Genomic DNA, 23,144 nt, shown 5'->3' on the forward strand with positions numbered 1-23,144 from the left:
TAATTAAATAATAGTATTATTTAATAAATAAGTTATAAATTAGAAATAAATCAAGATTTTAGAAAGAATAATTAGTTTATTATTATAAAAAATTAGTATTTAGCTAGGTTTATATAAGTTCCAGGTTATTTTTATTAAAGCTATTTAATAAATACCTTTATTATTTAATTATTATTAAGTTAATCTGAATTTATTATAATTATATAATAATTACTTAAATTATTTATATTATTTATAAATATATATTTTATTTTACTTAAATCTTTAAGGTATTATATTACTTATAAATATTTATAAATAATTTAAGTAATATAACTAGTTTTTTAATATATTACTTTTATATAATTTATTTTAATAATATTTTTATTTATTTAGTAAATTTAGTAAAACATAAAAAATATATATATAAAATACTATATTATTTATATTTTATTAAACTTTAAATAAATATTAAGAAATTAAAGTTTAAAGTTATATATATTAAATATTTAGGCTTTATTATTTTTATAACTAGTATTAAAATAATATATAATTAGTAATTTCTAAAAATAATTAAAAACATATAATTCTTTCTCGACTTTTATAACTTTTATAAAGGCTTTATTAAAAAGAATAAATGAATTATTAAATTCCTTACTTTATTTATAAAAAAGAATATTTCTTTTAAATAAACTAAATAATATTAAGGGGTTTTTAATTACTTAAAAGAAGCTATAATTTTTATTTTAGTTTTATAATATTATAATTTAGACTTATTTATAATAATAGAAATAAATATATTTAAAGAAGTAATTACTAGCTTACTCTTTTAATAAGATCTAGAAATAAGTCTATAATATCTTATAGCTTATTTTTTTTAAAACTATATTATTAATTAAGCTTAATTATAATATATATAATAATAAAATGCTTATTATAATACAAGTATTAAAGAAATAAAAAGCTAAACTAAAAGGCTTTTAAAATACTTTTTTTAAAGTCTATTTTAATTATTAAAAAAAACTTATTTACTAAACTAGCTAAGCTAAGCTCTTATTTTACTATTATTTTAAACTTATATATTCTGGAAAATTAAATAAGTAAATAAATGCTTTATTATAAAAATAAAATAAAATAAATACTTAAGGCTAAATTAAAAAGAAATTATAAATTCAAGTACTTTTTTTTAAAAATAAAATTAATTTAGAAATTATATATAACTTATAACTTATAATAATATTTTATAAAGTCGGTTTACTTAATTCAAAATTTAGTTTTAAAGATCAAATATATATTAAAGATTTCTCGAAAAAGCATATTATTATTAAAGGCGTGATTTTTCTAAAAAAAAGATTTTTTTTTAAAAAAGCTTTACTAATATCCTTTATTATAATTGCCCTTATAAAAGTATTATTAAATGCTCTTATTAAATATAATAGCTTATAATTAATAAAAAAAATTTATAAAATAATTATATATTAATAAAGCTAGAGAAGTTATATATAATAATTTAAGCTAAAAGTAATATTTAAATATTATAAAATAGCTTTCTTTTATTTTATAAAAACTTTATATTATAAAGAACAAAATAATTACAAATCACTTTTATAAATTACTTTAATTTATAAAATATATAATAAATTCCTTTCTAAATATTATAAATATATAAAGCTTTATTAATTATTTAAAAAGTAATATTACTAGCTATTTATAAGCAAGAATTTTAATTAATATTAAAGTAATTATTATATTTATAAAAGATTATATATATTAAGAAATAAAAAGCCTAGTTTATTTTATTTCTTTTTAGTTTCTAATTACTTTTAATAATATATTATTATAAATTTCAAGAGTTATTCTAAAAGTAATTTAGGCTATAATATAATTATTATTTTTATAAATCGCTTATTTAAATATCTAATTATAATTCTTATATAAGATATAATTATAAATAAATAATTAGTATTTTTATTTTTATTTTATATAATATACTAAATAAATATTTTAGAAATAATTATATTAGATTAGAAATTCTAGTTTAAATTTGATTTTTAAAGCAAATTTTATACGAGAATTAATACTAAGCTTAAGTTATTAATAACTAATTACCCTTAAATAAAAATTAAATAAAAATTATTAATTAGTACTTTAATTAAAGATTATATTTATATATTAATTATTATTATTAAAATTATTAGAAAAAATAAATTAATATAATTAATTACTAATAAGTTTTCCTTTAATATAAAACTATTAGCTAGTTTCTATTTATAATTAAAAGAAACTATAAATCTCGTATTTTTTTTAATTAAAACTCTCTTATTAAACTTAGTTTAGTTAAAGAAAAGCTAAATAAAAACAAAGTCAAGATATTAGTAAATTAATTATATAAAATAAATATAAAAATAATATATAATATAAGTTAATAAATATTACTATTTAATTAATTTTAAAGTCGAGAATAAAATATAAGTTATTATAAAGTACTAGAAATCTAATTATTTGAATTAAAAGCTTAAGAATTAAATAAAAGAGATTATTTAAATTTCTAGAAAAGTATAATTATTTATTTCTTTTAAATTTACTAGAAATTATAAAAATATATTTACTTTTTTTATATAAAGAAGCTATAAAAGAATCTCTATAATTCTTTATTAAATTAAGCAAATCCGGAACTACTTTTAATAATACTAGAAAATAATAAATAAAAATACAATATTTAAGCTAATAAGAAATAAGCCAAAATATAAAATCTAATTAATTAATTAAAATAGAAATTCTGAATAATATTTAGCTTTAGTATTAAATAGTAGCTTCCTGGCTTTATAATACTTTTATAATATTAATATTAATATATTAGATTTATTTAAATTTCTTTAAAACCTATAATATTAGCTAAATTATATAAAAAATAATACTTGCCCGAAATCATACTATAATAATAAAAAATTCTTTTAAATTATATATAAGATATTAAAAGGCCGAGAAAAATAATAAAAAAATAAAATAAAATCTTAGCTTTTATAAATCTTAAAAACAAGCTTATTTAAAAAAAGAAAAGTAATATTATAATTTGGCTTTCTATTTAATTAACTAATATAATTATTTAACTAGTATTATTTATATTTTATTATTTATATCTTATATATATATTATTATTTATATTTTATTACTTTTTAAACTATATAATTATATATATAATATATTTATATTACTAAAGGAAATATACTTGAAATATATTAGAAATCTTTAGAATACTAAGCCTCTTATAAGCTAATATACTATAAGATTTATATATTTTCTTATAATTTTTTATATTTTAGTTTTCTCTTTTTTAGCTTTAAATTATTTTTATAAAAGACCTTTTACCTTACTTTTTAAGCCTTAAATATTATATTTATAATACTTAATATTTAAATACTAATATCCTTAGCTTTTTTTAATTATAAATCCTATATTATATAAAAGCTTAAAATATTTATTAAATAAAATTATAAATAGAAAAAACTAGAAATAAACTTATTATTATTTTTACTTATATTTATATTTTTAGTAATTATTACTTTTTTATATTTGTTTTATTATATATTATAGAATTTATATATCTCTTATAAAAACTAATTTTATTATTAATTATATTAAATAAATAAAAATAATTAAATGTTTTTATTAAGAAAAAAAGAATATTATAAGACTTATAAAAATATATTTAAAAGAAATTAAAACAAGATATAATAATATAATTTATATTAAAAAAATTTCGAAAAATAAGATTTTATAATATTAATAAAACTTTTTTAAATATATAATATAAATATAAGTAAATTTTAGTTTTTTATTAATTTAAATTAGGTTTTTTTCCTATAATAATATATAATATTATTTATTTATTATAAGTAAAATAATTCTAAAATAATATTTATAGAATTAGGCAATATTATAGTATTGGACCTGCTGTTTTCGGCAGGTTTGGTCACTATTTTATACAGGGTCGAACCCCGGGAAGATCCATTACATATCGGGCCTGGCTCTTATCAAGCGGCTAATCATCGGAACGAAGCTACTCCAGAACTCCAAAACGTTAGCTCTTGAAATCCCTCCTGCAACCATCAACTCTTGAGGTACCTCTTTTGGACTCAATAATTCCCCCCCCCCCAGAAACGGGGGGTCGGTCACCATGGCGGTCACCCTTCCGGCGCTTCGAGTCCTCTGCCCTCCGACCCTACTTATATATCCTCATCCCTCCCCCATCTCTCTCGCAACCATCACTTCTCGCCGACCACAATACCGTCCTTCTACTCCTCTGCACCCGTCACTCTCTATGACGACGGTATTATCAAGACCACTCCCTACTAAAGCAGAACGACCCCGTCATCCTCATGGCCCTAATACGGTACGCGCCCGTTAACCCACGACTACTAGATACCTCGGTACAGGGCCTTTAACTCCTTTATTATTATATTAAACGTTATTGACCTAAACCAAAGACTCAGCGGCCGCCTGGGTATTACCAGAACCTTATCGAGCGGTACGATAACCCGAAGACTAAAATCAAATATAGGTATGCCAATATAACCAAGAATAATCTTTCGGGTATTAAAAGCAAGTTTATTAGATAAGGAAATAATATTCTTAAATTAAAGTACTATTAGTATAATTAATTATCCTGACTCTCGAGTAGGTTCTATAATAATAAGCTTAGGAAGAATTAGTACTCTATAATCCGGGACTACTTCCAGGAAACCATACTAGTATTCTTCAAGTATATCTATAATAAGGACAGGATAAGTAAGAGAGATATAATATAATAATATATTATATAGTTCAAGATACTATTTAATTAAGAGAATAGCTATTATATAAATACTAATATTAGGAAAGAGGCCCTAAAGATAAGCTACTCCTTAATTACTATTACTTATTTAATCTATAGTTACTAATATCTATAGTATATTAATATATTCGGGCTCGATAATACTATTAAGTCAAAGCCCGTCTTAGATATAGATAACCTGCTACTCTTACTTAACTACTACTAGGCCCGTAATACCTCTATATTCTCTATTAAGCGGTACCGGGTATAGTTTATACTAATCCTGCTCTTTCTTTTTGGTACCGGCTATTAGCCTATAAAGCTAGTTAATACTAAAAAAAAGAATAGAAAGGATTCCGGTTCTAAGAACAGTAATCTTAATAATAATAATCTTCTTACTATTAACAAGAATAATAACGGTTTCGGTACCGAGGATAATTAGGACTTTAGTAACCGCAATAATAATACTCTTAAAGGCATTACTACTTTAAATACGGTTAAAGAAAACATAAGATATTATAATACGATCTACTATAAGGATATACGCCTATTAGTTATATATAGTCCCGGTAGTAGAGGGCAAGATATACTTGCTATAGAAATTATAATAGCTTACTACAAAGAATATAAAAGACGCCCCAAGCCATGAGTTAACTAACTACCTCGAGTATATACTCTAATATTAAACTAACGGACACTTATAGTATAATATTCTTCTTTACCGAAGTAGATAACCCGATCTTCTATCCTATTATATACCTCGTTTCCCTTACCCTCGCAGACGGTGCGTTTGAGGCGCCTAGCCTAATAACTCCCAAGCGAATCTTTAAGTATAAGGTCTAAGGCCCAGTCTTATATATACTGCTATACTAGAAGCAGGAAAGGCTCAAGACGCCTATCTTCCGTCGAGATAAGGGCAGTACTAACCCCTTACTAGAGAGAGCTCTCCCATACTCTTAGTTTAAGTATAGCCTTAACTGCCTCGGGCTTGCGGCGGGCTTTAAGGAGACGCTAACTACTCGTCGGCTAATCCTCACCCTGTTTGGGCCGCCTCGCTACGCTCGTCGGTTGCAGCAACTCCGACATACCACCAACTCCGACATTTTATATAATTAATTAAATATTAATGTAACCATATAAGATATTGCAATAAAAAATTTATATTATTATAGAGCTCAATTAGCCTGTCAAAATGATATAATATGGGCCTTATATGACCTATTTTAGCCTTTGTAATACGGAGATAAGTATTAATTTTTAGGCTAAAATTATTATATTATATTCACTTTTGCTATATATTAAGAGTCAAGTACAGGAATCACTCTTATTTCGTATAGTATTAGTTCCTTTAGCCTCCTATTAATATTATATACTAGCCTGTATACTAGTTTCCGTACTTTGGGTATTAATAGTATTAATCTTGTACTTTCTCCCCCTAGGCTTCTTTCCCTGAGCAAGTAACTCCTGTCTTCTAGCCTCCTTTGCTTCTTCTTCTATTCTCTTTCTCTTATTCCTTTTAGCTCTCTCTTGTTCTCTTCTTATGGCCTTTTCAAGCTTCTCCTGCTCCTTACAAGTAATATCCTTTTCCCTTTTCCTCTCTTTTTTAATCCTATCAAGTTTAGCTTAATGGCGGCGTTCGGCCCTCTCAAGCTCCTTCCGAGCTTTAGTCAAAGTATCCTCCTCCTCCTACTTTTTATGAGCCTTAATTTAATATAAACTATCCCCAGATAAGATAACTCGACCTTCCCCTAGTGGCTTTACGTACTTTTAAAGGTTCTCTTTATCTATAAAAAGAGAAGGCTTAGCCTATATACTCTCTTTATTCTTCTTAGCAAGGTTCTCGCATATAATTGTACCCAAATTAGCCTTAATCTGGGCTCCTTTCCTGAACTTATAATTAGATAATTACCTAGAAGGCGAGGATATCTCATCTTTATACTTTTCCAAAAAGGTAGTATACTTATATATACCCTTTACTCTATAGGGTATCTGGAAAAAGGGGGTTCTGGTATACTACTAATTGTCTAGTCCGCGAATTCCTGAGTTCTCCTTACTATAATTAGTAAGCCTAGCTTTAGAAAAGGGTTCTACTAGATTATCTATAGTATTTCCAATCTCGTTTTCGATTTCTAAAGCCCCAGGAAGTAATAAAAGCTCCAAATCGTCTTTATTATTCTTATTAAGCTTGCTTAGGGATTCAGGGGCATTATATAATTCGGGCTATTACTCCCATATTATTAATCTCCTAGGCTTTATTCGGAGTTATGGTTTATTAGATAAAGATATATAAATTCCAAGCAATAGATTAGTCTTACTATAATTATAAATACGTCCTCTAGTACTCTTATTACCTAGTTTCTTGGCTATTTGCTTCTCAAGAGCCTTTAAAACCATATTAGGGTTAAATAGGTAAATACTAGTTTTTGCAAAAGCCAAATATATATTCTTTTTAATAAAAGCTAGAGCTCTGATTTGCTCGTAATACTACAGGAAAGTCATTTTCGTAAAGTTATTTCTATTCTTATAAATCTTGTCTTTAATTACTCTTAAATACTAGTACTTCTCCTGCTAGAAATACGTAATATCTAATAGTTAATACAGGTATATAGAGTATATAATTAGACAGAAATAGATAATATCCAAAGACTCTATAGCTTAGATAAATTCGTATATTATATGGCTTCTATATCTATTAAATATTAGAAGATGATATCTGCCCTTGACTCGTAACTTAGTCTAGTAGTAGAAATACCATAGCTACTTATAGGCTAGCTCGTCGTCCGTATATCTATTTTTAGAGGTTATGATTTTAATATTTGGGCTAGATTATTATTAAAATACTTCTATATAAATATACTATCTAGTATAATAATAAATAGATTAAGCTCCCAGAAACTAGTGGATATATACTCTATAGCTATAACTAGCTCTCTTCGTATAGGATCCTTTATAAATACCTGAACTTAGTTAATATAGTTATATTTTTAGGGGCATTTTTAATAGGGTGGTTTTTTACTTATATGCTTTATATTCTTATAAGTAATTATAGTAGTACTTTGCATATATCCTACCCGGAATCCAATCTCGTTTATATTATATTAATTACTTTTATAGATATTATACTTCTTCTTTATGGCCTTTAGATTATTAAAGTACTTTGTAATAATTTCGGGAATAAAAGCGTCCTTTCTTTTATAGTCCATAGGCTTAGTATAAACTATATGGTACCGGCCTAATTTCCTCTGTTTTTCTATCTAACGAAGGGCCCATATATTTCTAATTCGGTTCGCAGGAGAGAGTATTTAATCCGTAGCCTTCAAAATTAATATAGCTACCGCAGTAACCATATCGTATCGCAAAGGGTAATTCCTCTTAATATATGTATTCATATACTATATTAAGCTTGCTTTTTGGGTCTTATTCAAACATATATTATGCCCTCTATTCTCCGAAAGAGGCTTGGACCCCTTATATTAATTGAAACATATCGAGTAAGGTACGTCAAATATGGAGGCAGAGGTTTATAGGTTTATAATTTCGGTTTCTGCAGGGTCCTTCCAAGTATATATAGCCTCCTTTATCCGCTTCTCCTATACTATATACTAAACCGTCTTGTACTATAGGAGTTTTTTGAGCCTCTGAACTACTTCCTCGTTCTTCTCTCTCGCTATGCGGCGTATGGCTTTAGGCATGGTAGCGTATTTAATGATTTGGATGGGAACAGAGTGGTATTGAGGAGTAAATTGGATGCGATTTTTACGCGTAAGGTTATGCCGAGGCCGCTCGGTAAGCTCCGATAATTTACTTAATTAATTATTACTATAACCGGATGCGCTTTAATTAAAAAATACTCTATTAGGCAATTACTAGTCTAAGTAAGGGCTATAATTATATAAAAAAATTATTTTAATCGGATGTATGGTTGTTTTTTAATATAATAAAAACGACTAAAAATCGATGTCGGAGTTGCTGCAATGTCGGACTTGCTGCAACCAGCGAGCTTAGCGAGCTGGCCCGAACTGGGTGCGGAATTGCCTGCGAGTAGCTACTACTTTTAATATAGGACGGCAAATATCGTTAATTATAAATTATCTTGTAGCCACTCGAAAAAGAGACGGCCGTACTAACGTAAACGTCCTTAGTCTCTAGGTATTGCCACTAATACTATTCGGGACCAGGTCATGCGATATAACCCGAACTCGGCCATATATAATAAGTCCTATATTAATAAGCGGGTATAATTTAATGTCTAGTCCGCCGTCCTCGAGCGCCCCTCGGCAGACGGCGTCCTTCGTATACTAACACATATGAGTCTCATATATGATCCCCGCACCCCGATTCACGTCCCTAATAATATCCTGGCTATACTTCCTCCCGATCCAGATATTACCGTACTTAAGCAGGAGCGAGAATAGCTAAAGGCCGGGGCATACAGAGTTCAAGGGACAGACGTAGAGGCAGAAGTCCGGCGACTTACTACCGTAATCGGTAGTACTAGGAGCAGGCGTCGAAACATTATCTCTAAAGAATACCGGGCAAACTACTTCCGCTAATGCCCGACGGAAGACATTGAGAAGCAGAATAGTAGACAGGAGGAGAAAGAGTATATCGAGCAAGTAGTTTAGTATTAGATCTCCTATAGGATATAGCTAGCTGACCTTATCTATACTCGTATTATAAACATTACCCCGCAAAATACTATTAATTACCGGATTCAGACCGCCGATCTCATACAGGCTCTCTGTGGCTATCGTAAGGTAGCCCTATAATACCGACTTCGCATTACCCTTCCTCTACTAACTATTTTCAAAAAAAAGTCTCCTGAAATCGGACCCCTTGCTCCTGTTTTTCCCCTCGTCTGTAGTAAGACTTAGTACCTATTCTATATTAGAGACGAATCAAAGAGCTACAAAGAGCGGATAGGCTCTTTTTGCTGCCCTGCAAAAATAATAGATTACGTTAAACGGAATCACCTTAACGGAAAAGATCCGGAGGCCAGGATAGAGTATTATTACCCAACGTACAAGTCTCAGAGGCTTATTCTCGAATACATACAGTATTTCAAAAACCATATATAGACCGTATACGGCGTCACGCTTCGGGAGTCAAGGTTTGTGCGTTCGACAAAATAGACTACTCCACTTTACATAAACAGATTTCTCCTTATTCAGATTCAATAAGATAACTACTTTAATTCATTAGTTAGTATATATGGTGCTACTACAAAGCTGGCACTCTCTCTCTCTCTCTCTCTCTCTCAATAGGCAATCCATTAATATGAGACACCCCAGCCACGCGCGCAAGTACCTCGCTCAGCAAACAAGTGCTCGGCTCTTCGGGAAAGAAGTCACCGCGAGAAGGATAATTAACCATTAACTGGAATCAAGGACTACCTTTCTAGTCCTCGAGGATGTCCCCAACCAAGGCAATTGACCGGCAGACCTCATATTGTGTCTCTCGTGCGCCTTAATTTAAAGGACTTCTCGGGTCAGTATTACAGTAAAGTCATGATGTTTCCTACTTGAGAATACTCGTGTAAATTTACTAATCATAGTTCGTCCCGTCCAGATCCGAATCAATACTATCACGTCTCTTGCATCGAACAGATCTTTGGTGACCTCCCGGCGCTAGTTGAGACTAGTAACTTAAAGATGGAAGGAAGATTCCACCAGGCAGTCGAGGACTAGTTCAACTATCGTGGCCGTACGTTCGACGTTAAATGCTACGAATCTTATAGCAAGGAGCACAAGACGTGGGGAAGTGCATTCAGAACTAGGGTTATCAAGCATCAGCTCAGCTATCCCAAGAGTAAGGGCGAATGTGAGCTCTGCAGATCGTGGCCTATACCTGAAGAACCGAAGAGGTGAGAATTTCGAGTCGGGGGTCATAGCGAACTGATAATCTGCTAGTGTACGAGCGGCTGCTGTAGAGTTCTTTTCATTGTAATGGCTGGAGTTGAATTGGGAGAAGTGCTTTCCATTCCCCGCCGTGGCCTGCTACTGATTTTAGAGCCGCTTGAAGCCACTTTAGCGTGCTTCGCTGCCTGAACCGGCTCCCCTACCGCGTTCTAATTATAGCATTTGGAAGTCCACTAATCCTCCACGGCGTCTTGCATTTGTGCGACATCATCCAAAGACAAATAATATATGTATTTTAAGATATTTAGTTCATTATTAATCTTATTTCGTCTTTTAACTATCCTAACTCTGATCAGCTCCGTCAAGTACTGAAAGTTAGGTTTCGGTGGCCAGTTCGGAAAGTTTGCTCTGGACACGGGTTTGCGACTTGCGCATTTTCGAAGGGCAATGGAACAGTCCGCCTACAGATGAGCGGAAAGAAAGTCATTCCGCTTCCCAGTTCCCAAGTGAAGTCTCTTCTTTGACTGGCGTTGCAGGCGCGCGTTTCAGCAGTGACAGGAAATGATTGGCAGACGCATTTCCGAGTAAGCGATACTTGTTAGTCGAAAACAGCAATCTGGACAGCCAATCACGCAGGCAGGATGAACTCCAGGGTCGCTTGCCCCACCTTAGCATTTAGGGAACCAGACAGCATTTTCCTTTTCCCCGGGCGGGTACTGTACGGAAGGGGGTCTCAATATATCAAGGTCACCCCCCTGTAAGGCGGTGAGATTTCCAGCCAATTAATTATCGAGGTTAGTCAGTTTTGCCCCGTAAATTCCTGTCTTAAGCGATGGCAGAACTGGGGGGGTGACCTTGATTTTCTGAGACCCCTTCCGTACTAAGTATTACAGGGCTTCTGTATGACTAGTAGAAATCTCTGGTCATACCGAACCGCTTTCCTGCTTTCTAAGTATTTCCAAGACTAGTAGAAATCTACGGGTCATACCGAAACCGCTTTCCTGCTTTCTAAGTATTTCCAAAGAGTAGTAGAAATCTACGGGTCATACCGAAACCGCTTTCCTGCTTTCTAAGTATTTCCAAAGAGTAGTAGAAATCTACGGGTCATACCGAAACCGCTTTCCTGCTTTCTAAGTATTTCCAAAGACTGGTAGAAATCTACTGCTCATACAGACCCTTTCCTTTTTTCTAAAATATATCCAAGGCTAGTAGAAATCTACTGGTCATACCAATCCGCCTTTCCGGCTTGTACTCCGTACGACCAGTAGAAATCTACTAGCCTTGAATTTGTAAAAGTGATTGGATTACTTCCCCACAAGGGCGAAGCAGGACAAATCAGGTAATAAAGTCTAGCTATGTATCCCCAAATGTACATTGACCTGATTCAGCTCAGCTTCAACTTTTCGGACCACCATACTAATACTTAGAAAGTTCGAGAACCAGAGCGGCGAGTCCTTCCATTATATATTTATGTCGGCCCTAGGAACCCCATATGAAATAGAGATTAAAAGAAATAGTATTAGTTATAACATATTCAAAGACTTCGAACATTTTGATCCTCTCCTGCTTTATTATCTATCTTCTACGTAAATTCGAAAAAACTTACTGTACCAGATTCCTGTCCGATAACAAGGAGGTTTCCTCTAAATGCTGACCTTGTCCCTCGATAATTACAAGGCAGCCAAAGAAGGTTCTGGCCATTTCGAGCTATTCATTCGTCATTATAGAAGATATGATCCGACGCTTTCTGCGGAAACGGTAGGAGGCAAGAGGAGCTAGAGATGGTGAGGATCCCTCGATCAGTCTCTAAGCGCTGACTGTCGCTGGAGAAACGTAGACTCGAGATGCTAGTCTGTAGCACGATTTTCTTCACCTCTTCACCCGAGGCCGCGTCCCAGAGCCTGATCGTCTTGTCGATCGACGCTAACGCTAACTGCTTGCCGTCAGGAGAGAAGGCGACCGCCCAGACCCTATCGCAGTAGCCTTCGAGCTTCTTCACCTCCTCCCCTGACGTTGCATCCCAGAGCCTAACCGTGTTATCAGCCGACGCTGACGCTAGCTGCTTGCCGTTAGGAGAGAAGGCGACCGCGTCGACGGAAGCACTATGCCCTTTGAGCTTCTTTACCTTCCCCTACGACGCTACGTCCCAGAGCCTAACTGTCTTGTCGACCGACGCTGACGCTAGCTGCTTGCCGTCAGGAGAGAAGGCAACCACATTAACCATGGAGCTGTGCCCTTCGAGCTTCTTCAATCCCTCTCCCGATGCGGCATCCTAAAGCCTGACCGTCGTATCGACCGACGCTGACGCTAGCTGCTTGCCGTCAGGAGAGAAGGTGACCGCCCTAACGGTATCGCCATGCCCTTCAAGCGTCTGTAGTAAGGCATCCCAATATTCTGCTACTTTAGGTAATTTTCGCATCCACCGAGGCACATAACCTTTAAATTGCTTTCTTACCATACTTATTACCGGTGCGAATATAAGAGCACTATAGTATGTCTGGAAAGGAGCCTGCTCGATTCCTGCTTTAAAGGATAAGGCGAATCGCTTTATATCGTGGACGAATGCCCGGAGATCAGGACACTTGCTAGCCTTAACTATACGTTAGCTAGTTATTTCGAGATGTGAGGAGCTGTCTTACAAGCGCAATTAACTCTAAAGAAGTGATTGCATAAATCCCGTCAGGGACCCTGCGCATCCAGCCTAGCGCCTCGAGCCAATGGAGGAGGTATACCTTTAGGAACTAATGCACTTGGTCGTTATCCCGGAGCTGGGAGCCACCCTTCTGCAGATGCTCAACCTAGTAGAGACATGCGTACTGAACCTCTTGAGAGAGGCACTGCTCCACTCGACTGCTCTCTATATTAGTAGCAAGTACTCCCGGAGAGTCTACTCTAATGATGTTTTGTTTAAGAGACTTCGACATAAGCTGTATATAGTTACTGGCTAGCGTCTGATGCGCTTGCTTTCCGTCTACCCAGAAGTTCGAATCTCCACATCTGTTTTTGTCGAGAAGGAAGTCCCGGAATGAGGGATAATGCAGACGGAGTGGGCGGGTTCGATCCTCTGGGACATCTAAGATGGTGTGAAGATCCTCTAGTGTCTGGTCGACCTCTTCCTTCGGTAGATGAAGTAGCCTGCTTAAGGAGTAGGCAGATAGCGGCGAGAGCAATACCACCACACTGCCAAGCGTGTGTCTTAGTATAAGATATAACTCTTCTCTTTCCTTATCTGTGTAGCCCGGGGAAATAGCGTGCTTCAGGACAGTGTTGTATATCTCGTTGAGGCTTATCTCCGGTGCAGTAATAGAAGTTTTGCCGCTCTTAAGAATTTTATCTAGTCGACTTTTAGCGAATCGTTTGCCTTCACGAATGAACCGACAAGCGGTTGTAGCCCAGATGAACAGCCCACTTGCATTTTGAACCAGACTCCGAACGGTGTTTTCGCCCGGCCAGCCGGCGCCTAGACAGCTTTCCTGCCCGATAAGCCTCAGATTATACTGTAGGAAAATGTATATATCGTGATTAATAATCGATTGCGATATGTTGTGAAGCACGAAGTCCTGGTGCGCGGTCTTAGATATTTGGTAGAAGCTGTGTCGGATTGGAATTTCAGGTCTGCTCGTTAGGAAGACTCGTAGTCGGACTGTCTCTAACGATCGAACCTTAGCTAAGAGCTGTAGAATGATCCGGATATTGTTCTCATTGTCGCACTCGTCAAGCGCATTAACGACAAGAATATACGAGGTCCAGCAGCCGGTGCTGTCCAGCTTCGATAGGGGACTAAGGACGAGCTGTTGCCATTGGTCGTAAAGAGACTTGCTTGCAATGTCGCTATACTCCGTAATAGCATCGCAAACGAACCGATAGAGAGCCGGTACGCTGCTCGCCAGCTGTACTGTAATGCTTGTAACGAACTTTCCGGCATGCCCAATGTCTCCACCGCCTCGTGAGAAGAAGAAGCTGGCTCCGAGGCGTTTTTGCTCAAAGTATCTACGGGCGACCGTGCGGGAGATCGTGGACTTTCCCGTTCCGGCCAAGCCGTTTAGCCAGAAGATGTAGCGCTCATCTTGTTCATTAGCCCAGATATATATATCTCGAAGAAGCTCGATGCGGGTATTAGGGAGGCAAGAGGGAGAGTGCTGCTTCGTATATGAATTGAATGGCGCCTCAATAGCGTACGGTAGTCGGTCGAGTGCTATTGCCGGTCAGCGCTCCGTACCCTTGACTGCCATATTAGATATGAACCGGAGCTGCGTGCTTACCCTTCGAAGGCTTATTGATCTCCTCCCGGAGCCGTTTAAACGCATTATCTTCCCCTTCGCCATAGATGAGCGGCATGTAGACGTCGAATATACCTAGTAGCGAGTACGCCTTGTCTTTTTTGCGCGTGGTTTAGCGGTTTTCTACCCATGACAATCGCACATTAACGCCGAACTGAGACAAGGGGCTTCTTCAAGTGCTAGAATAGCGATTCCCGTTATCTTGCGAATTTGTCGCTCCAGAGATCTCTTATTACCGAGTCGATTACCTTCTCGAGAAAAGAACTCGACCGAACGCGGAGCAAGAAGCTCTTGGAGCGTCTAGCCCCGAGTGAACCATCTACTCGCTAGAAAAGCCGATTTGCAGGGCAGCTGGCTGAATTTATCGTCGGCGTCGAAGGCAGGGCTCGAAACATCCGAGAGATAGACGTAGCATTTAGCCGCATTGCGGTACCAGTGAAACATAGAGTTAATAGCCTCCTGAAGCTCGGCGCTGCTTGACTTGTCGATGCAGCAAGTGTCTACCCAGAAGTATTGTAGGCCGTGGCTAGCTGCTTTTTCTTCGCAGAACAGGATCTTGTTATAGCCAGCCTTGCCCTTGCCGGTGCCATCTATCAGGTTTTTGAAGGTGACCTCTTCTGTATCTGCTCCCCATGTGTGCGAAAGTATCGCATACGGGGGAATATTATCGCCAACCAGGTCCTTAGTCAGGCTGAACTCGCCAGCGTTGCCGCGTTGTAAAAGACGCATTCTTTTGCGCGGAGTTTGATGACCTCAACTGACGGCAGTACGGCGGAGAGGAGCGAACACGACAACTCGCTCGTTGGAAAACTACGCGGGATTCTGGTGTTGAGGCTGCTGGATTTGGGGGGGTGCGGCCGCTGTTTTTAAGCAGCCTCTGACCCCGGAAACTCATCACGTGTTGCGGCTCGCTTGCGCACCCCGGCTCATCAAAGTCGACCCCTTCTGTTTCTCTGTTCCCAATTGTAGACTTTCTGCTTCCATCCCCACCCCCCCCGGAAACGGGGGGTGGAACGATGGCTCCCCATCTTGTCAGTCACCATGGCACTGCCCATCGTTCGTGCTCATATACGTACCCTCCCCATCCGCATCCTCATCCCCATCTTCCCACCTCTCAACGCAGCACCGCGCGCGACATCCAGCTCTGGACCACCGCACCCCAAGACCGAACGATCCTGCCTTCGCCATGGTCGCAAGAACCTATTCCAAGGTCAATGCACAACTGCCTCAAACCTCGCTACCGAATCTCGCACGCCTAAATAAGAACGCCGCCGCCCTAAACCGAAGATCCAATAACGCCCTCCCGAATATTACCAGAATCTGATTGACTAGCACAACAAGACGACTATAAAGTGCAATTATGCCGATACCACTAAAGATAACCTCCAAGGCATTATCGACAAGTTTAATAGATAAGATAATAAATACTTGATTAAAGACCTCGAGTCAATAGTTGGTCTGACTTCTGATCTAGGTTCTGTGCTCATATGGGTCAGGACTGGCGTACGGTGATCCGGAACTGCTCCAAGGGGACTACAATAGTATTTCTTATCTATATCTGCGAGGTGGATCGGGTAAAGAAGAGGAGGTCGGTCCACCAATATTATCTGCAGCTTAAAATGCTCCTATAATCGGGAGAACGGCCGCCACATGGATACCAATAACGCCACAGAGGCTCTCGCGGTAGGGGCTTGTTCTGTTTAATAATTATCTTCCTGACGTACGGATGCTAACGTGGGTTTAGTACATCTTCGGTAAGCTGACCACGGACTTCGAGCTCGATATCACGGTCAGGGAGAAGCCCGTCCTCGGTATCGACGACCTCTTGCTCTTGCTCAACTATCACTGGGCACGCGATACTTCTACCTTCCCTACGGAGCGGTACCGCGTGCAGTTTGCACTGATCCTGCTTCTCCTCTTTGCTACCGGATGCCGGCCTATGGAGCTGGTTGACGCGAAGAAGAAGAAGATGAGGAGGCGGACTCCCGGCCTCGATGACGACGAAACTTGCGCTGATGATACGGATGACGAGGGCTTTGACGATACTGAAGTTGGCGCTGATGCCGACTTTGGCTTCGATAGCGATAATGACCACGACAGTGCTATTACTGACTTGGGCCCCGAGGATGATAATGATAGCTCTAATGACGACGTTGCTATGAGCGACCCCTAAATGGAAGCCCGACAATTTGATGCTCTGCTATGAAGATATCTGCCTAGCTCCATTTTTGCTCCGTCTTGCCTAATTTCTGAGGCATTTGGCAGGTAGCTCGCGAAAGCCATAGGCGATTTCGTCTTGAGGCTGACTGCCCGCCTGCCGATGCACTAAAGCCTTGCTTGTAATTGCCCATTGATCGTACTCGGCTGAGACAAGAGTTAAGAACGAATGCATATTGGTTCGTGAATTGGAACGTGTTCTTGCAGGTCGATGCCTAGTTAGATTGAATAATAAGGCTGTCTGCCAGGTGAAACTTTAAAGTTTAGTTTATACTTTTAATCTTACTATGTTTTCAGATCAGGAAGACGATAATACGTGAAGTTGGGCGTATAGGAAGATAATAGTATATAAAGAATAATAAGATAATATGCTTTTGATTCTATTCTTGAATATTTGCGGCGATAACTCTTGCTAATTGGTGCTAGGATTAAAGGAGGATTTCGGCCCGTATTATTCCCAAACTCAAAATATAACAAGCCGTGTTAATTCAAACCTAATATCTTCCTATTTGGCAAATTATGGAATAATAATATTAAAAACAATAGTAATAATCCTGCTTTTGATATTGGAAATCCTGTAGTAGCAGATTTATCGGGAGTGAATATGATATTTACTATTTTCTTATTAGTATTATATATATATTTCGTTATAATACTTATGATCTATTCCCATAATAGAGGGAATGACTATTGGTTAGTAGATCTGTATATAAACTAATGCCTAGACTAGTAAATAAAAAATACTATATTAGTACCGCTTATCTCTGCAAATTCATGAGCTTTTTTAATTAGAGTATACTTCCGTCTTCGAGAGTTCTCCCCGGTACGTTTTCGTATAGGAGCCATACTTAATTAAGGAATACGAATATATTCGGGAAGAAGGTAGGTTTAATTAACGTATAGCTAATAGGCTTATAGGTCAATAGGTTTGTAGCCGACAGGTTTGTGGCTAATAGGTTTATAGCTAATAGGTTTATAAATAATAGATTTATGGCCAATAGTACTTTTACCTAAGTTATAGTATCCTAGTACTAGTAGATATCTAGTGCCGAGGTAATAGAACTAGATAGGTAATAGTACTAGATAACTGGAGTATAGAGCGAGATATCTCCTGTTTCTAGTACTATATTAATATATTAGTTTAATAAGGTGTTTTTAGTATTAAGTAGCTATTAGTCGCTAAATTTTTAGTATGCTTATTATTAAATCTCAGGCTATTGACCGCTAAATATTCAGTAAATAATTACTAACTTTTAGGCTATTAAATCGCTAAATATTTTCAAACGATTATTTCTTGATTAGCTAGCCTCTTTAGAGACTATACTAAAGAGCCTGCCGGTCTTAAGAGCCATATCGATTTTCTATTAGGCAGAAGGGCAAACCATAAATATCCATAACCACTCTAGTAAGAGCGGCTAAAATAAACTTATTTGGCTATGGGGTATATACGTGAGTCACGTATAGTCGCATAGATCCTAGGAGATAATTTCTAGGAGTATAGTGGCTTCTGGGATCTTGTACGCTCCCAGGAGAAAGTTCCCAGGAGCTCGTAGGGTTCTAGGAGAAAATTCCTGGGAGCCGTATAGCTCCTGGGATCTTATATACTTCCGGGAGAAAGTTCCTAGAAGCTTGTAGGTCCTAGGATAAAATTCCCAGGAGCCACCGGGCTCCTGGGAGCATTGGTATTCTACTAATTATTTAGCAAGAGTTAGGAGTAATAGTTAATAGATTTTGTAATTAAAAGTTATTATTACTTATATAAATAATGCTAATAGCTAGTTAATACGCTCAAGCTTAAATGATTCTAAGTTTGAGAGATTCAAAACAAGAATTACTAATCCTTCCCGTCCCAGATCAGGAAACAAACTAGCGAAATCCTTTAATTTTGGCATATACTCCTCTAGAAATCCTTATTTGTGGTGTTCTGACTTCCCGTATTCTAATAAATTGTACTTGGTATACTAGTGCTTGCAATAACACCTGCTATCCGTTACGGTTCGGGGGTATATAGCTAATCTGACTGCCAAATAAATAGAGGCGCATGATCATATTCTATGGGATTTCCCAAAGGATATGGTTAATAATGCCACTATTACAGATAATTCTCGAGGGCGACCGGCAAAACGCAATTCAACTTGAATTTACGCGATAATTTAATGATTTTCTTCCCGAAGTTAATTATTTGAGGGAACCTTTGTGGACGACAGGTCTGTAATAGGGCTTCTGCGGCTCATAATTGCGGGGTCAAATACCGCTAACGTTTGTGGCTTGGGGCCATAGAGATATGCAAACCCTGGGTCGGTATCCGTTACGGGCTAAACCTTAGTTATTATTAGTACAGTATCCTTATTTCTCCTTGCGTAACGCTTTTCTATCGTGGTTTAGTAATACGGAGATAAAAAATAGTGGGATATACTTGGGCGGCTTTAGGATTAAAGGCCCTACTTTACTTTAGTGAGATTTTATACTACTCTCGGATAATATTATATATCAGATAGTATAAAAGAGACATAATTAAGGATAATGCGGTTATAATATTATATCAAAAATATATATAATACTACTCTATATACTAGTTAAAAAAAAATCTTTTCCAAACCGGTCTATCTTTCCCCCACTTATAGGAGATATAAGATAATCTATATATAATATAATATTTGGGTTATTAGGGTTAAGGATATTAAGACCTGGCAAGGCCGCATTCCCGCCGGCTAGTTCTCTAAGGCTCACCCAAGGGTAAGGTAAAGAAGCTTTAGTATTAAGCTGAGAGAGATCAGAAATAGTAGTCTCTATTAGGAAAGACGAGAATTCGTTAGAGAATTCAAATAACTCTCTCAATAATTGAGCTACGTACTCTCCAGATATAATCTGACTTTCGGTCAATATCTCAAGCTTTAGCCTCTAATCTGGCAAGCCCTAATCTTTAATTAATAGTAAAAGAAGAGATATAAGGTTCTTAATATTAGCCGTTAGAGATAGCTAATAAGAATCCAGATATTCTACGAGAATATCTACTTTAGGTAGTATTATATTTCGAAGGCTACGGTTATTAAGGTCAGGAATTAAACTATTATATAGCCGAGAAAAGGGACATATTATAAAGAAACAAACTCACTTTTTATTAGTTAGATCCTAAGGTATTAGGAGCAGAATACCAGAGCCAAAGCGTTTAACTAGTTTAGTCTACCGCTTTTTATATTATATCTAGTTATTAAATCTTATCTTAGCATTTTCATATATATTAGTATCCTCTTATAGTAGTTTAGGAAGAAGGAAATTAATAAAGATATTATATACAAAGACTTGAGGTATACTCGTAGTAACTAGGTTATGACCTCGATTTCTTTTCGGTCTCTTCTTTATCTTTCATACCGCCTTCTCCTGCAGGTAGAAGCCAATTATATTTGCCAGGTATAATCGCCATGGAATTTCGGCAAGCAGTTTATATTTCTCTGAGATTCCTTTAATATCTCTCTAATATTAAAGTTAGTATTTTATTAGCTAGCCTTCTATACTTGTATCTAAGAGGTCTAGGGTCTCGAGTAGGCTTTCTAGTTCCTTATTTAAAGCCGGCTCTCTCTTTACATAAAGACAGAGCCATAATTAGGTAAGAGTTTCTCTACTAGTAATCCTGTCCCACTTATCTAATATGCCGCAAGGAAGCATAGATAGTATATTAGTCTTACTGGCTAGTTGCCCTTAATGTATTAAGACACCGGATACCGGACGCTTTCGCTTTTGCTTTCGCTCTGCTTACTATTATAGGACGGTATTAACTTAAGTCAGGTTACCATAGGACGAGGATTCTGCAAAGTCAAATTTAGTCGTCGGTACTATAGGAACAAGGTAGAGGCTTATCTGCTATATACTTACTAAGGTCAAGGGTTACGGCCTCCAGATTACTAATAGCCGGGGAAGTCTCGAGGGCAGGTTAGTTATCTCTCCCAGCCTATTATATACATCTATCCATAGGCCCCTACAAAGACTTGTCTATGTATTTATTATTAGTAAAGGGACTGACCGTACTATCCACGCTTATAGAGTTAGTTAGTACTATCAAGTACTAAGGTATTTCCTTCGACTTAGGATTATTCCACTATAGCCTTTATACCAGGAGATCCTCTATATTTATATGGACTTCATTTGTGATATCAATTGCTTTATCATAAGCTCTCTCTTCTACCTCGTCGTGGGTTATTGAACCTGTCTAATTAGTAACCTCCTCGGAATTAGAAACGGTAGGCTTGCGATCCAGAGCGTTCTCCGAGAGGATTGCGACCGGAGTTACTAAGGATTTGCGGCCGGCGACCCGTTATACTATATCTAAGAATAAACGGCGGATAGAAGGATAGTAGTCAAAGTAATGAGTAATGGCGCTTTGGTCGCTCTCTAGCCATCTGAAGATTTCATTAATAGTCTATAGTAGTAAGCACTCCGGGGAGCGGAAAGGGCGAAGATTAAAGGGAATCACACCTGACCTATAATCTCAGCTAATAAACTGTTATACTTATAACCAGGTGAGATCATAATAGTAAGTCTCGGCCCGTCCGCCTACAGGTTGAGTGATCCGTTAATGCGATGGTCTCGCAGAAATGCGGTGGGCTAATTAGCGAGACGGGGCCTGCCGTCTACTAGATTTTGGCCTCGCTCGATTCCCATCCTCCACTTTCCACACCTGACATGCTTCTCAACTTTCAGCTCGATTGACCTATACATGGCTCGAGACTGCTGCCGGACATTTTCCACTGCCTATTGTGAAGCCCCTTGAGCTCCACAGATAAATTAAGAACCTCTGAACGGGACAACCAGATCTCAGATGTGGTTACATTATATACAGTACAATAATACGAACATACAGCACACACAACTCTGTGGATCTGGGAGAGCATTGTCACTTCCTGTAACCGCCGTCCTGCCCGACAGTTCTCGAACCCTCATTGAAACGACACCACAAATTTACAGAGCAAGTAGCAGGCACTTGGTCTATACAAGGGCATATACTCACACGAGTTGGGACGATCAGGGTCTTGGGGGTTTTGGAGTTACGGGAGTATGGAAGGGGCGATTTGGACGAGAGAGAACGTTATTCGGAAGGGCTTTCCCGTAAGGACCAGGGGGGTCGTGAAATCACGGTTACTATGGCCAGCGGAGTTATAACATGGCTTTATTATGGCCATAGCTTACCAGGTATCTAGGGAGCGCAGATATAGGAGGACAGTTAGTCGCCAAGTCAGAGCTTTATACCAAAATCACAAACAGAGCACTTCTATTAACGGATATGTGTATATGCGTAGATAGAAGCCAGACCGCTTAGTAAAGAAGGTTACTAGTTATACGAGTGTAATAAAGTAAGGTGTATTTACTAAGGTAGATATAGTTCGGCAACTAGTGCCAAAGCTAGGCTATTCCGGTATGGCTATCTAAACGGATAGCTAGAACCGTATATAAATAAATCAATTAATTAATTAACCTTAAACTTGATTTTATCCGCAACTACGCACGTATAGATTAAATATAACCATCCGATTCCTTTCTACTAATTAAAGTTAAAATGCAAGCGTCGGGTAGTATCTTTATTACATCCTCCTGCTACGCTCTCCGTACTCATATTGGCATCCAACGAGCTCTAATAACCTCGTCTATACCACTTTGGGCCATATCATGTTTTACTGCGTATATATTGCGGGCCTTTTGGGTCTCCCTCCTGAACTAGTTACTTCTTCGGGTACTTCTACTTATATATTCTAAACGCTAGACCTAGAATAGTAGCCATAGTACTTATTAAACCTGTAATAATACTAGTAAGAGAACCGGTAGATAATTTGGAAGAGGAAGTCAAACCCGAGTTTACCTGGGCTATACCCGTGGGCGAGTTGGAATTGGAATTAGAATTAGACTTCGAGTTTAAGCTTAAGCCTAAATCCAGACTCGCTATTAAAGTCGGTATAGTATATCCGGATAGGTATTGCGTTCTAGTCGAGATATCCTTTGATCCGG

General features: G+C 36.7%; 4 protein-coding genes across 4 annotated transcripts; 3 read left to right on the forward strand and 1 right to left on the reverse strand.

Moving 5' to 3' along the window:
• The first annotated feature begins 4,110 nt into the window (after nucleotides 1–4,110).
• On the forward strand, nucleotides 4,111–4,571 carry K444DRAFT_409824 (uncharacterized protein). Its single transcript, XM_024872603.1, has one exon. It carries the CDS (start codon nucleotides 4,157–4,159, stop codon nucleotides 4,385–4,387), a length of 231 nt encoding a protein of 76 aa, XP_024736242.1. The 5' UTR covers nucleotides 4,111–4,156; the 3' UTR covers nucleotides 4,388–4,571.
• A 4,369-nt stretch (nucleotides 4,572–8,940) lies between these two features.
• Nucleotides 8,941–9,207, forward strand: K444DRAFT_530284 (uncharacterized protein; the record flags this gene model as incomplete). Its single annotated transcript, XM_024874888.1, is given in 2 exon segments — nucleotides 8,941–9,027; nucleotides 9,046–9,207. Coding segments are annotated over 2 exon segments (249 nt in total), but the record flags the coding sequence as incomplete, so codon positions are not given.
• A 5,706-nt stretch (nucleotides 9,208–14,913) lies between these two features.
• On the reverse strand, nucleotides 14,914–15,755 carry K444DRAFT_723613 (heterokaryon incompatibility). The gene has a single exon (XM_024888596.1). It carries the CDS (start codon nucleotides 15,657–15,659, stop codon nucleotides 15,231–15,233), a length of 429 nt encoding a protein of 142 aa, XP_024736244.1. The 5' UTR covers nucleotides 15,660–15,755; the 3' UTR covers nucleotides 14,914–15,230.
• Nucleotides 15,756–16,580: 825 nt separating this feature from the next.
• K444DRAFT_630140 (uncharacterized protein) lies at nucleotides 16,581–17,103 on the forward strand (the record flags this gene model as incomplete). The annotated part of the gene is made up of 2 exons (XM_024883160.1): nucleotides 16,581–16,613; nucleotides 16,675–17,103. The coding sequence occupies 2 exons, from the start codon at nucleotides 16,581–16,583 to the stop codon at nucleotides 17,101–17,103; spliced, it is 462 nt and encodes a 153-aa protein (XP_024736245.1).
• Between the last annotated feature and the right edge of the window lie 6,041 nt (nucleotides 17,104–23,144).

Source organism: Hyaloscypha bicolor (genome assembly GCF_002865645.1).
Source record: "Hyaloscypha bicolor E unplaced genomic scaffold K444scaffold_86, whole genome shotgun sequence".
Taxonomy (NCBI): Eukaryota; Fungi; Ascomycota; class Leotiomycetes; order Helotiales; family Hyaloscyphaceae; genus Hyaloscypha; species Hyaloscypha bicolor.